The sequence below is a fragment of the Equus asinus genome, chromosome 7 (assembly GCF_041296235.1).
Source record: "Equus asinus isolate D_3611 breed Donkey chromosome 7, EquAss-T2T_v2, whole genome shotgun sequence".
Lineage (NCBI taxonomy): Eukaryota > Metazoa > Chordata > Mammalia > Perissodactyla > Equidae > Equus > Equus asinus.
Genome location: NC_091796.1, coordinates 94,578,077 through 94,591,527, shown reverse-complemented (window position 1 = coordinate 94,591,527; position 13,451 = coordinate 94,578,077). Strand labels below are relative to the sequence as shown.

The following is a 13,451-nucleotide window of genomic DNA, read 5'->3' as shown; positions in this document are numbered from 1 at the left end:
AAAAGGACTTTAGTTAATATTCTTGAGCTGACAGAGTGACATTGATTTATTTTTACCAGTCATTCTATGAATGTTCCCACAATTGTGCCATTTAACTGTACTAATTATTCAAAGTTGAAACATGAGGTTGACAAAGTTTTTCCTCCAAAATAGAAAATAGCTTGTTAGACTCAAATCAGTAGATGTTTTTCTTTTTCTAAGAAACCCTATTATCACCATTTTAATCTTATTTGCATCTTTCTCTGCTTTTCTGTAGCTCATACCACTCAGTTTACTCAACCAGGTTGGTATTACCTGAAGACAGTTGGCCATTTAGAGAAAGGAGGAAGCTACGTAGCTCTAACTGATGGCTTAGGTAACCTCACCATCATCATTGAAACTATGGTAAGTCTTTGTTGTTTTTTGTTGGATTAACTCACTTTGTTAGTTTTGGAAAAACAGCATGAAACTCAACTGAACACTTTTTTTTTTAAAACCAACTTGACTGAAATATAATTGACATATAATAAACAACATGTGGGGAGGGGGAAGAAACTTTTTCCTATACTCCCGTAGGTTCAGCGATGGGGCCCCACAAATTAAACTGACAAAAGACAGATTAACAGGAGAAATAAAAATAAAGTTTATTTGTGCATGCAATGCACATATGTATGAGAGAAACTCAGTGATGAGTAACTCAAAGGGGTGGTTAGAATTTGGGTTTATATACCTAGTTTAGTGGGTAATGAGGAGGGGGAGAAAGGGTACTTCGGGGAAAAGAAATGATTTTTCGGAAAGCTAAATGGGTCTTCAGGAGAACAAACTGGAAATGAGAAAGTTTGTGATAATTGTCTATACTGGTATGAATCATCTTTCCTCTCTTTCAGTGCCATAAAACTCCCCTGGAGACTTGGGTAGGTTTTATTCCGATTCTTCCTTTTTGGGAGTAGATCCACCCCAAAGAAGAATTTATCTCAGCCTTATTTCCCAGAAGTTGCTGCTATTAGTCAGATAAGGGAAGCTCAGAGAAGCCTTTTTTCTATATCTGTTCAGTCTCAGATAACTTCAACTTAAAAAAAAATCTTTATACTAAAGTGGCATATTTTGGGTTGGCATATTCTGATTCTCTTTAAACAGATGCTTAAAGTACACAATTTCATAAGTTTTAACATGTGTATGCCCAATAAACCATCATCACAATCAAGATGATGAATGCATCCATCATGGCCCAAAAGCAGTGCCCATGTCTCTTTCTAAATATTCCCTCTGTCCTGCTCCTCCCCGCACCGTGACTTCCCTTATAATTGCTTTCTGTCATTATGGATTAGTGTGCATTTTCTAGAGTTTTATATCAATAGAATCATACAATATATACTGCTTTTTGTCTTGCTGCTTTCACTCACCATAATTATTTTGTGTGATTCCTGTTATTGCTGAGTAGTATTCCATTGCAAGGACATATCGCGGTTTGTTTATCCACTCACCTGCTGAAGGACATTGGGGTTGTTTCTACTTTTTGGCTATCATGCATAAAGCTATAAACATTTATATACAAGTTTTATAAGGACATATTTCTTTTCTTTTGAGTAAATACACAGGAGTGGAATGGCTGGATAGTATACTATGTTTATTATGTAATATGTTTATGTTTAGCTTTTTAGGGAACTACCAAACTGTTCTCCAAAGTGATTGTACCATTTTAAATTCCCATCAGCAGCATAGTAAGAGTTCCAGTTTTACTTTATCCTTGCCAATGCTTGATGTAATCAGTTTTTTTAATTTTAGGTATTAGTAGGTATGATGTGATATTTCATTTTGGTTTTAGTTTGCATTTCGCTAATAAGTGATGATGTTGAGTTTTCATGTGCTTATTTGGCATTTATATATTTTCTTTGGTGAAGTGTCTGTTCAAGTCTTTTGCCTATGTTTTATTGGATTACTTTCTTGTTGTTGAGTTATTTATATATTTTGGATATAAGTCCTTTACAGATAGGTACTTTGTAAAAATTTTCTCCTAGTCTGTAGCTTTTCTTTTCACGTGTTAAACAGTGTCTTTGGAAGAGCAGGAGTTTGTAATTTTTAAGAAGCCTGATTTATCCATTTGTTCTTTCATAGGACATGCCCTTGGTGTGGTATCTAAGAAAATTTTCCATATGGATATCCATTTATTCTAGCACCATTTGTTGAAAAGGCTGTTTATTCTCCATTGCATTGCCTTTGCACCTTTGTACAAAATCAGTTGTCCATATATATGTAGGGTTATTTCTGGACTCTATTCTTTTCCTTTTCTCTATTTATATATCTTTACACCAATACTATGATTATTATGTGTGTGTGTGTATATATGTACATATATTTATTATTACATATATAATAATTCCTAGAGACAGGTAGTGTTAGCCCTCCAACTTTGTTCTTTTTCAAAGTTGTTTTGGCTATTCTAGGTCATTTGCATTTCCATGTGAATTTGACAAATTCACATGGAATTTTTAAAATTCACAGCTTGTTGATTTCTACCAAAAAAAAAATGTCTGCTCAGATTTTGTTTGGGATGCCTTGAATCTATAGATCAATTTGGGGAGAATTTATATCTGAACATCAAGTCTTCCAACTTGTTAACAAGGCATATTCTCAGATTTATTTAGATTTTCTTTAAGTTCTATCAGTAATATTTTACAGTTTTCAGTGTACAGATCTTTCACATCTTTTGTCAAATTTTTGGCTAAGTAGCTCACATTTTCAATTTTATTTTAAATGGTATTTTAAGTCTATTAATAACTAGTGTATAGTAAGACAGGTTTTTGTATAATGATCTTGTTTTCTGCAACCTTGCTAAACTCATGTATAGTTCTAGTAGCTTTTTTGTAAATTATATTGGATTTTCTTTGTAGATGAGCTGCAAATAAAAATAATTTTACATCTTCCCTTCCAATCTGGATATATTTCCTTTCTTTTTCTTCCTGATTGGACTGGCTAGAATCTCCAGTACAATGTTGAATGGAAGTTGTGAGATATCCCTGTCTTGTCCTTGATCTTAAGAGAAAGCATTGCGTCTTTTATAATAAAGTATGTTTTTCATAGATACCCTTTTTCAGGATGAAGTTTCCTTCTATTTGTAGCTTTTTTTTCTTTCTAGTCAGGAATAGAAGTTGGATTTTGTCAAATGTTTTCCTGTATTTATTGAAAGCATTGTACGGTTTCTCTCTTTTTTTTTTTTGTTTAGTAAAATAATGAATTATATTAATTGATTTTTTAATTGAAATTTAATTCACATACTATAAAATTTACGCTTTAAAGTATACAATTCAATACTTTTTAGTATACTCATAGAGATGTGCAACCATTACTACTATCTAATTCCAGAACATTTTCATCACCCCAAAAAGTAACCCCATACTCATTAGCAGGTACTCCCCATTCCCTTCTCCTCCATCCCCTAGCAACCACGACTCTACTTTTCATCTCTGTGGATTTGTCTATTCTCGACATTTCATATAAATGGAATGACACAGTATATGGCCTTTTGTGCCTGACTTCCTTCACTTAGGTTAATGTTTTCATGGTTCTATCTCAGTACTTCATTATTTTTATGTTTGTATAATATTCCATTATATGGATATACCACATTTTGTTCATTCAGTTGATGTATATTTGGTTTGTTTCCAATTTGTGGTTGTTAGGAATAATGGTGAGATTAATGTTTGTGTATAAGTTTTTCTGTGGACATGTGTTTTCATTTCTCTTGGATGTGTTTCTAGGAGTGGAATAACTGGGTCAAATGCTAACATCTTTAACATTTTTAGGAACTGCCAAATTGATTTTCAAAGTTGCTGCACCATTTAACATTGCTACCAGCAGCGTTTGAGGCTTCCAGTTTCTCCACATCCTCACCAGCAGTGTTATTGTCTGTCTCTTTGGTTATAGCCATGCTAGTGGTTGTGAAGTGGTGTCTTATTTCAGTTTTGATTTGTATTTTCCTAGTGACTAACGATGCTGCATATCTATTCATGTGTGTTTTGACCATCTGTATATCTTCATTGGAGAAATGTCCATTTAAACCCTTTGCCATTCTTAAATTGGGATACTTGTCTTTTATTATTGAATTGTAAGTGTTCTCTGTGTATTCTAGATAAAAGTCCCTTGTCAGATATATGATTTTCAGACATTTTCTCCCATTCTGTAGGTTGTCTTTCATTTTCTCAATGGTGCCCTTTGAAGTACAAAAGTTTTGAATTTTCATGAAGTCCAGTATATCTATTTCTTGTGCTTTTGGTGTCATATCTAGGAAATTATTGCCTAATGCAAGGTCTTGAAGATTTACACCTATGCTTTCTTTTAAGAGTTTTATAGTTTTAGCTCTTACATTTAGGTCTTTGGCACATTTCATTGTTTTAAATATAAGGTTAGATATGTTTCCAACTTCATTCTTTTTGCATGTGGATATTTAATTGTCCCTGCACCAATTTGTTGACTATCCATTCCCATTGAATTGTTTGGCTTCTTCGTTGAAAATCAATTGGCAATAAATGGGAGAGTTTTCTTCTGGACTCTCAATTTTATTCCGTTGGTCTATATCTATCCTTATGTAAGCGTCACACTGTCTTAATTACTGCAGCTGCATGGTATGCTTTGAAATCAAGAGGCACGAGTCCTCGAACCCTGTTACTTTTCAACATTGTTTGGCTGTTCTGGGTCCCTTGTATTTCCATATAAATTTTAGGATCAGTTTGTCAATTTCTGCAATGAGACCAGCTTGGATTTTGATAGGGATTATATTTAATCTGTAGATCATTTTGCCATTATAACAATATCAAATCTTTCAATCCATGACCATGGGATGTCTTTTCACTCATTTATGTCTTATTTAATTTCTTTCAGTGATGTTTGTAGTTCTCAGTGTACAAGTCTTACACTTCTTTTTGTTAAAATTATTATTCTTAAGTATTTTATTATTTTGGTACAACTGTTAATGAATTGTTTTCTTAATATCATTTTCCTATTTCTCATTCCTAGTGTATAGAAATACAACTGATTTTTATAGATTGATCTTGTATCACACAAGCATTGTGTACTCATTGGTTTTTTAGTGGATTCTCGGAGGGTTTTCTATGTACGAGATTATGGCATCTGCAAATAGAGATAGTTTTACTTCTTCCTTTCCAATCTAGATACTTTTTATTTCTTTTCCCTGCCAAATTGTCCACTCGTACAATGTTGAATAGAAATAATGAGTCTGTACATCCTTGTTCTGTTCCTGGTCTTAGGGGAAACACTTTCAGTCTTTCCCATTAAGTGTAATGTTAGCTGTGGTTTTTTGTAAATATTTTTTTGTAAGGTTGAGGAACTTCTCTTTTATTCCTACTTTGTTGAGTGTTTTTGTCATGAAAGGATATTGGATTGGATTTCGCCAAATGCTTTCTGTATCTATTGAGATAATCACGTGGTTTTGTCCTTCTTTATTAATGTGATGTACTACATTGATTTTTGTACGCTGAACTTTGCATTTCTGGGGTAAGTCCCGCTTTGTCATCATGTATAGTCCTTTTTATTTGTTGCTGGATTTGATTTGCTAGTATTTTGTTGAGGATTTTTGTGTCCAAAATCATAAGAGATATTGGTCCTGAGTTTTCTTTTCTTGTAAAAAGAAGAAAATTATGGACCAATAGTTTTGGCTTTGATATCAAAGTAGTACTGGTTTGATATTAAGGTAATACTGACTCCACAGAATGAGTGGGGAAATGTTCCTTCCTCTTCTGTTTCTTAGAAGAATTTGTGAAATATTGGTATTTATTCTTTAAATATTTGGTAGAATTCATCAGTGAAGCCATCTGGTTCTGGTATTTTCCTTCAAGAAAGTTTTGGTTTACTGATTCAGCCTCTTGTTATAGGTCAATTCAGATTTTGTGTTACTTTATGGATCAGCTTTGGTAGTTTGTGTTTTTCTGGGAATTTGTCTATTTTATCTATGTTATTTAATTTGTTTGCATGCAATTGTTCATAGTATTCCCTTACATTCCCTTTTTATTTCTGTCAGGTTGGTAGAAATGTTCCCCTTTCATTCCTGATTTTAGTAATTTGAGTCTTTCCTTTTTTTCCTCCTTGGTTAGTAAACCTAAAGGTGTGTCAGTTTTGTTCATCTTTTCAAAGAAGCAACTTAATATAAATCTTTTTTTTTTCCTGAGGAAGATTGGCCCTGAGCTACCATCTGTTGCCAGTCTCCCTCTTTTTGCTTGACAAAGATTCACCCTGAGTTAACATCTGTGCCAATCTTCCTCTATTTCCTTTATTTTGTATGTGGGTCACTGCCACATCTTGGCTGCCAATGAGTGGTGTGGGCCTGTGCCCAGGAATCGAACCCAGGCTGCTAAAGCAGAGCTCGCCAAACTTAACCACTAGGCCACGGGTCTGTCCCCTATAGTTGTAATTTTTTTTATTGTCCACCAAGCCTAGCCCAGAACCTTGTATTGTAAGTGCTCTGTGATTGTTGAAGCCTCTAAAGTTGGGATTGTGCCTCATACTTCTTTTGATCCCAGCCCATAGCAGTGACTATTTAGTAAAAGATGATGTTGGCAATGTGAGAACTATTTGTTCTATGTATTTACTGAACTTACTTGTGTATTTGAAGGTTATGTTTAGATGAGATGCATTTTCAATGAAAACATCTTAAGTGTTTGCTTTTTATTTGATGTATTTTACTTGAAAAACAGTTATAACATAAAAATTAATCTGTGTATGCCATAAAATGACTCTGGAATTTAGCTATGAATTTAAAGTTTGATTCAGTCAAAATGCCATTGAGCTTTACTTTGACTAGGCATACACAATAGATATTCAATAAAGGTTGTATTAGAAAAAAGTCTTTAAAACTTTGAAGTAAACTCATATTTATCACCTAATGTGTGCCATTTCTGTTAATCTCAGGGCATAAACTGTTTAATTTGTTTTTCCACTAAGGCTTGTACATCATTTGGGTAACTTACGTAATTTTTTTTTTCTCCTCAGAGCCATAAACATTCTAAGTGTATACGGCCATTTCTTCCTTATTTCAATGTGTCACGACAATATGCTACCTTCATTCTTAAGGGTTCTTTTGTAAGTAAATGCATGGGACTTTAATTTTGGTTTTGATTTGAGAGTTTATATATTTTATCACAGGCTAGCAGTTCTTGGTAAAGTCTTATATTATGAGCTATTAAGAGTTATATGGATGGACAAATGCCCTGGTGTCTTCTGTCTGCTGACTGGTTTTAGTCAAACAGTACAGAAGCCACTAGGAGGTAAACCTCTCTGTGGCTTTGAAGAACACTTAACAAAAGTCACTTGCAAGAAAGTTGTTCTTGTTGGTGGGAGCATCAGTTAGGTAGTCGAGGGGGATTTTAGGTGTTGATCTTTACAGTACTCTGTACAAAAAGAAAAAGACACCAGATTCTTGCTATTTCTACCTATTGTTAGATTTGAATACAGAAAATACAATGCCCTTTCTGACTGCTAATCCCTTAAGAATTGTTGTTGTTTCTTTTTTTTTCCTGAGGAAGATTGGCACTGAGCTAACATCTGTTGCCAGTTTTCCTCTTTTTGCTTGAGGAAGATTGTCCCTGAGCCAACATCTGTGCCAGTCTTCCTCTATTTTGTGTGTGGGATGCCTCCACATCAGGGCTGCCTACAAATGGTGTAGGTCTGCACCTGAGAACTGAACCCAAGCCACCGAAGCAGAGCACACTGAACTTAACCATTAGGTCACAAGGCCGGCCCAGGAATTGTTTGTTAATACTAGAAAATTCTTAGAAGGTTTTTTTACACAAGTACGATAATGAATATTTTTGAAGTAAAGGCACTAAAATCTTTTTAAACATTTGCCAAAAGTCTGTAGTATTTTTTGGCATAAAGTATTTGCTTGAATACTGTCTTCCTACTTTCAAAATGTTACTACTTAAAATTGGAGGTGGGTCTCGTGGTAAATAGAGTGCACATTGTCATTGGTTCGTTCTTGCTGGTACTGGCTTTGGAAATCCTCAAAGAGCGTATGATGAAACACTCAACTGTGCTTTTTCTGTGTTTTTTCCTCAGAGTGAAATACCAGGGCTACAGGTGTGGTATACCAAACTCGGAAAACCATCTGAGAGGTTTCTTTTTAAACAACTGGATTCTCTATGGGTAGTTTTAAAATAAATTCCTCTATTTTGAGCACTGCAACAGTAAAAGGGAACAGAAATTTGGTTAATGAACTAAGAATTTTTAATTTTATAATTGCGTTTGTGGTGGAAGCATAATAGAGCTCAAGTGGTCCCCAGCTGTTTTCTTTTTAGTAGAAATCCTCTTCAAGCCGTGTAGAAGCTTGTGTGTTTGTAGGTGTGCTTGCTCTTAGTATTTAGTTTGTCTTCATGAATGGTACCACCATCAGTTGGCTGCCCAAGTCATAAATTCGAGTCTCATTTGGGACTCTGTCTTTTCCACTTACGCTTTATGTATTACCAGTGACCAAGTGTAGACGATTCTGTCATCCGCGTCTCTCTCTTACTCCTTCCTTATTCTCCATTCCCTCTGCTACCGCTTGTTCCAGTTCCTCATTCTCTCCTGGATTTCAGAAACTACCTCCTGTTTTTCCTCCCTCCAATCTGACTCTCTCCATCCAGCCCATCACCCTCTGCCAGAATGGTGTGTCTAAAATGCAGGTCTGATTTTCGTCAATCCCTTGCTCAAAGTACCTCTGTGATTTTTCCTCTAAGTTCACGTCCCTTAACGTAGCACCTGACCCTCGTTATTCATGAGGTAAAGACTGCTGTCCTTTCTAGGTGCATGTCCTACTCAGCTGGCCTCTGCTCACAGACTAAACTTCCCGTGTTTTTCAGAGCATGCCATGCCAGTTTACGTGCTTCTGTGACTTTGCACGTGCTTTTTCTTCCTCGTCGAATGCCTTCTCCTCATATCTTTGTCATCCTTCAAGACTCAGCTCACGGGTCACTTCCTCTGAAGCTTTCCCCAGCAGTCTTAGCTCGTAGCCACCTAGCAATCTGTGCGTACTCAGTTAAACACTTTCCCACTACAGTGGCTCCGTGAGTGCGGCCCTGCCTTAGTTAGCTTTTTATCTCAGGTGCTGCTCTAATGCTTAGTGCATGGTGGTTTCTCAGAAATGTTTCAAAGAATGAATTGGCCCAAGCAAGTGCATTACTTATTGACACAAATCTGCTACTTTTTTTGATAATTATTAATGTTTTGCAAATCAGCTAGTCACTATCAATGATTGAATACTCATTATATATTAAATTCTAAAAAAAGAACAGTCTCTACTTTTTGCACAATAAATTGCTAGCAATAGCATAATAAAATTGATTTTCCTTACAGGAAAAATAATATCATTTGGGGTTATTCCTGAGCCAAAATATGATGTTAGATATTTTATAGATCTGACCAATTTATTATTATAGCAAAGATAGGCTATAAACCCCTTTAATTCATAGTAGGAAAAAAAGAGCTGCTCACCTTTCATAAAATGGGCATACATTTAACGCCTACATTAGTTATGCAAAAGATTCCAGTGTCTTCCAAGGTCTACGTTTAACATAGAACAGCTATGATATGGGGTGTGTTTCTCGTAGGTCACCCAGTGAGCTGAGCACTTTATAAACATTATCTCATTTAATCCTCAGTACAGCCCTAGGAGGTATGTATTTTTTCCCTCATTTTGTAGATGAGGAGATTGTGGCTTAAAGAAAGTGAATAGTAAAAGGTTTTCCATAATTAACAGCTGAGTCAACAGTGAGATTTTATGGATTTTTATACCTCAGTAAAGTCCTGAAAAATAATAAGCAGATCTTTTAGTTACATGTGTTGAATGTCCACAAGCTTTAAGGAGCTTGCTGTCCAATGGCAAGGACTAGACCAATAGAAATAGATTCTGGGACCGTCTAGTCCTCCTTCCCTCTATGTAGTGAAATTCTTTTAAAATCCTTTCTATAAAGTATAATTTTATTAAGCCTTCTAAATGACTTATGAAAAAAGATCCCAAGGGACTTGATATTTGGTGTGTCCTTCGCAAGCAGTTAGGAAGTTCTAACAGGAATGAGTTTGGCTTTTCTTTTAGCTTATTTTTTTTTTAACATGCTATAAGATGAGCCAAAGCCCCTGGCCTTGAGTACAGTGGTGTCTTCTCTTCCAGCTCCCCAATGGCAGTGACAGTTTCACACTGGAGCTGCAAGCAGATGAGCTGTTCACGCTCACCACTCTCACCACCGGTACCAAGGGCAGCTATCCACTGCCTCCAAAATCCCAGCCCTTCCCACGCATCTATAAGGATGATTTCAATGTTGGTAAGTTTTTTTCATTAAAACTTAACTTGGTTTCCATTTTTAGCAGTAGCGGGTAGATTTTTGCCTGTCAAACCAGTGCATGATGGAGTGGCTGTGAAAAGTACATTCACTGAACTCTAAATCTCTACGCGGTAAACAAGACCTAGTTTTTGCATGACTTCAAGGTAAATCTCAACTTGGGAATCTTGTATTTTTCAGTGCCAGAGAAGACTCCCAGAATGAGAGTTATAATTCTCACTTGTTTTTGGTGAAACTTAAGATTTGTAACACTGCCACTGCCCCCTTAGCCATGTCTCATGAAAGCCATTACCGATGTCTTTCTTTTGTTGGAAGTTAAGGCACATTAATATCTTTCCACAGTGCTGGCGCACTGTGTGCTAAGGGCACTTATGTTCTCCTTGGGTAATCCAACCCATTCGCCGTCAGCTGTGCCTGGGAGTTTTATATTTGAGCTCTCCTGGTGTTCTAGGAAAATCTGTCCTAAAGCTGTTAGAAAAACTTTTGATTATAGGTAATTTAGGGAAACTGAAAAGTTAGAAGACATGGTCATTGTGGTTATCTTCCTAGATCACTCAGTAAGCGACAAAACTTGTTGACAATACATGTGTAGCAATATGGACCTCACAGACAGGATCAGGTGGCTTATTCTCTGCTCTTCAAATCTGTAGCTGTAGGAGAGAAGTAGGGAGGGAGACTGGCCTTGCTAGAGAGTGACTTGAACCTCTTGTTGCTGGAGGGCTGCTTGTTCCACCACAGATGGAGACTCCACCGCCCCCGTCCAGGTCACTGCCACGGGGTCTCGGCTCCCTTTCCCAGGAAGTGATCTCCTGGTTGATTGGAGTGCAAGGCCCTTGAGACTGTGCGCTGCAGTCGTCTCAATTATTTGGATAACACAGGCAACAGTGACCCTCAAGGGAGCTTGGTGCTTTGTTTTCTTACAACTCTCTGTAATGGCCTCTTAGGTGAATATATTAATTTTGTCTCCCACGAGTGTCCTAGCAATCTGTGGCTCAGTTCTCTGTTGGCAAAGGTAACTCTTCTTGCCTTCAGTAGGTGTGGAGTCTGGGAGATGGCCTAGTTAATGAGACTGAAGAACTTCTGCCAACACCAAAGCTCTCTCTCCTATGACCTGAAGGCTGAAAGGCAATTCTGAACCATCAAATCCAAAATGTAACGCTTTATTGGCCACAGAATAAACTAAACACTAAAGTTAAAAACTGCCAGCCAGGCTTTAGAACTACTTTATAGGGTTCTAATATCTCAAATGATGTGATGAATGAAATCACTTCATTCACATGAATGAAGAGCATGAAGTGTGAAATAGCTGTAAGATATTATGACTAAAATTGCTCTTCTATAGCCTTCATCATTGTAAGGCTATAATTCAATTTAATAAAACTAGGAAGAGATTGACAGATAGTTTAGGCCCCAAACTGGTTTTTGCTCCATTTTAGAAATAGAAGAAAATTTGTAATTTGTAAATTCTGTACTTGCTGTAGTAAGCCTTTCTAATGTTCTCTCAGCTGGTGACTGTGCCCAGAGATTTAGAACCCTGTTTGACAGATATTAGAAATAACAAAACTGTCCCTTATTGAGTCCTTGCTAGGAGCTGACTTATGTACACATTTTATATACATTCCTTCATTTAGTTATCTTGTCTCCTTGCTCACTTGGAAATGAGGAAACTTGACACAGGGCAGTTTAGCAATGTGCTCAGGGGACAGCCTGAGCTAGAATTGGAACCCAGGTCTGCCCTACTCTGAAACTCATGGTCTTTCCTCTTAAGCAATTGCGTGGATTAAATATGTAAAGTCTGTGTGTCAAACTGATCACCTTGATATTTAATAATGATGATATAAAAATCAATAAATCTTTATTAAAGTAAACCCTAAACTTTGATTGGTTATAAGATATCATTTACTTCTTTAAAATTTTCTAAAGTTTCAAAATGTACCATAAAAGAAGAGAGAGGAGAGATTCTGTCAGTATTTGCTACTAAACAGAGAATTTATTGTGCTCTGAGCAGATTACCCCTTTTTTACTGAAGCTCCAAATTTTGCTGATCAGACTGGTGTATTTGAATACTTTACAAATATGGAAGACCCTGGAGAGCATCGCTTCACACTACGCCAAGTTCTCAATCAACGACCCATTACTTGGGCTGCTGACGCATACAACACGATCAGCGTTATAGGAGATTACAAATGGTATGTAAAATCGATGTCTTTAATGGGGATCTGGCTGAAATAACCTTGTAATGTTGTCAGGTACCTTCTGAAGTGAAGACTCTTCAATGGTCCTCCTTGTCCGAGAACCTAGTAGGTGTGTGATATTGTCGAGTATCGTGGTGGCCACAGCCAGCGGGCTGTTTCGCTGCCTTAGTGTCCTTCCCTCAGATTGGCACGATTGAATAGTGATTATTGCAGGAGCAGATTGATTTTAGTATAAAAATTGCGGACTTTTGGATCCAATTATATTATTTATTTATAAACAGACTGTGATTTGTGTTTTTGTTTTAATTTTTCTGGAAAGTTGATTTGTTGATCTGGTGTTGCCACCTGCTGGATCCATACTAGAATGACACTGTTTTATTCTGTAGATAATCTATTTGCTAAGTGACGGTAGATGGCAATAGTAAAAAGGAAATCAGCTTTTCATTGGCTAGTGAATTCAACTCTTTTCTTTAGGCATCTGGTAAAGAGAAAAGTTGTATTTATTCTTCACTTAAAATATAAAGACCAAACCAAAACTTCACCTTCCCCTTTAAGTCAATGAGAGAATTCCAATATACTGACTTAGTTTTATCTGTTTCAGGCGTTTCTTTTATACTTTTCCTTTTAACTAGTATGATTCCACTGTGAAACATAAAACACAAGCATTCCAGGTTTAGTGATGGTAACTGTTAATGCCAAGCCACCGAACAGCCCCATCTGTAGCTTGGACAGGGAAGAAAAGCGCCTTGAACTGTTTAGCTGTGGACCACTGCAGAAAGTCTCCATGCCTTCTGTACTGCCGTACCCTCTGTTATAAACCCCAATTCTGGTCCCAAGCTCTGAGAGAAGTCTTGAGAAAGTTTCAATTATCCAGAGTTTCTGGGACCCTTATATAGCACATGGAGAGTTACTGGGCTGGAGTGAGAATTCTTGCCTAATTTAGGACAACTTT

The 13,451-nt window shown here is 36.5% G+C and overlaps 1 protein-coding gene across 8 annotated transcripts in view; it reads left to right on the top strand.

Annotated features, from left to right (window-relative positions):
* GALC (galactosylceramidase) overlaps nucleotides 1-13,451 on the top strand; it is a 57,373-nt gene that overhangs the window by 32,145 nt on the left and 11,777 nt on the right. For 3 of the 8 annotated variants that reach the window (XM_044774153.2, XM_070514156.1, XM_070514155.1), the window contains 6 exons: nucleotides 257-384; nucleotides 867-893; nucleotides 6,982-7,071; nucleotides 8,047-8,133; nucleotides 10,136-10,286; nucleotides 12,313-12,493. In XM_044774153.2, coding sequence (XP_044630088.1) covers nucleotides 257-384; nucleotides 867-893; nucleotides 6,982-7,071; nucleotides 8,047-8,133; nucleotides 10,136-10,286; nucleotides 12,313-12,493 — 664 coding nt within the window. The remainder of the gene's footprint in view (nucleotides 1-256; nucleotides 385-866; nucleotides 894-6,981; nucleotides 7,072-8,046; nucleotides 8,134-10,135; nucleotides 10,287-12,312; nucleotides 12,494-13,451) is intronic. The other 5 variants (XM_014845848.3, XM_070514158.1, XM_070514157.1 and 2 more) reach the window with 3 other exon arrangements.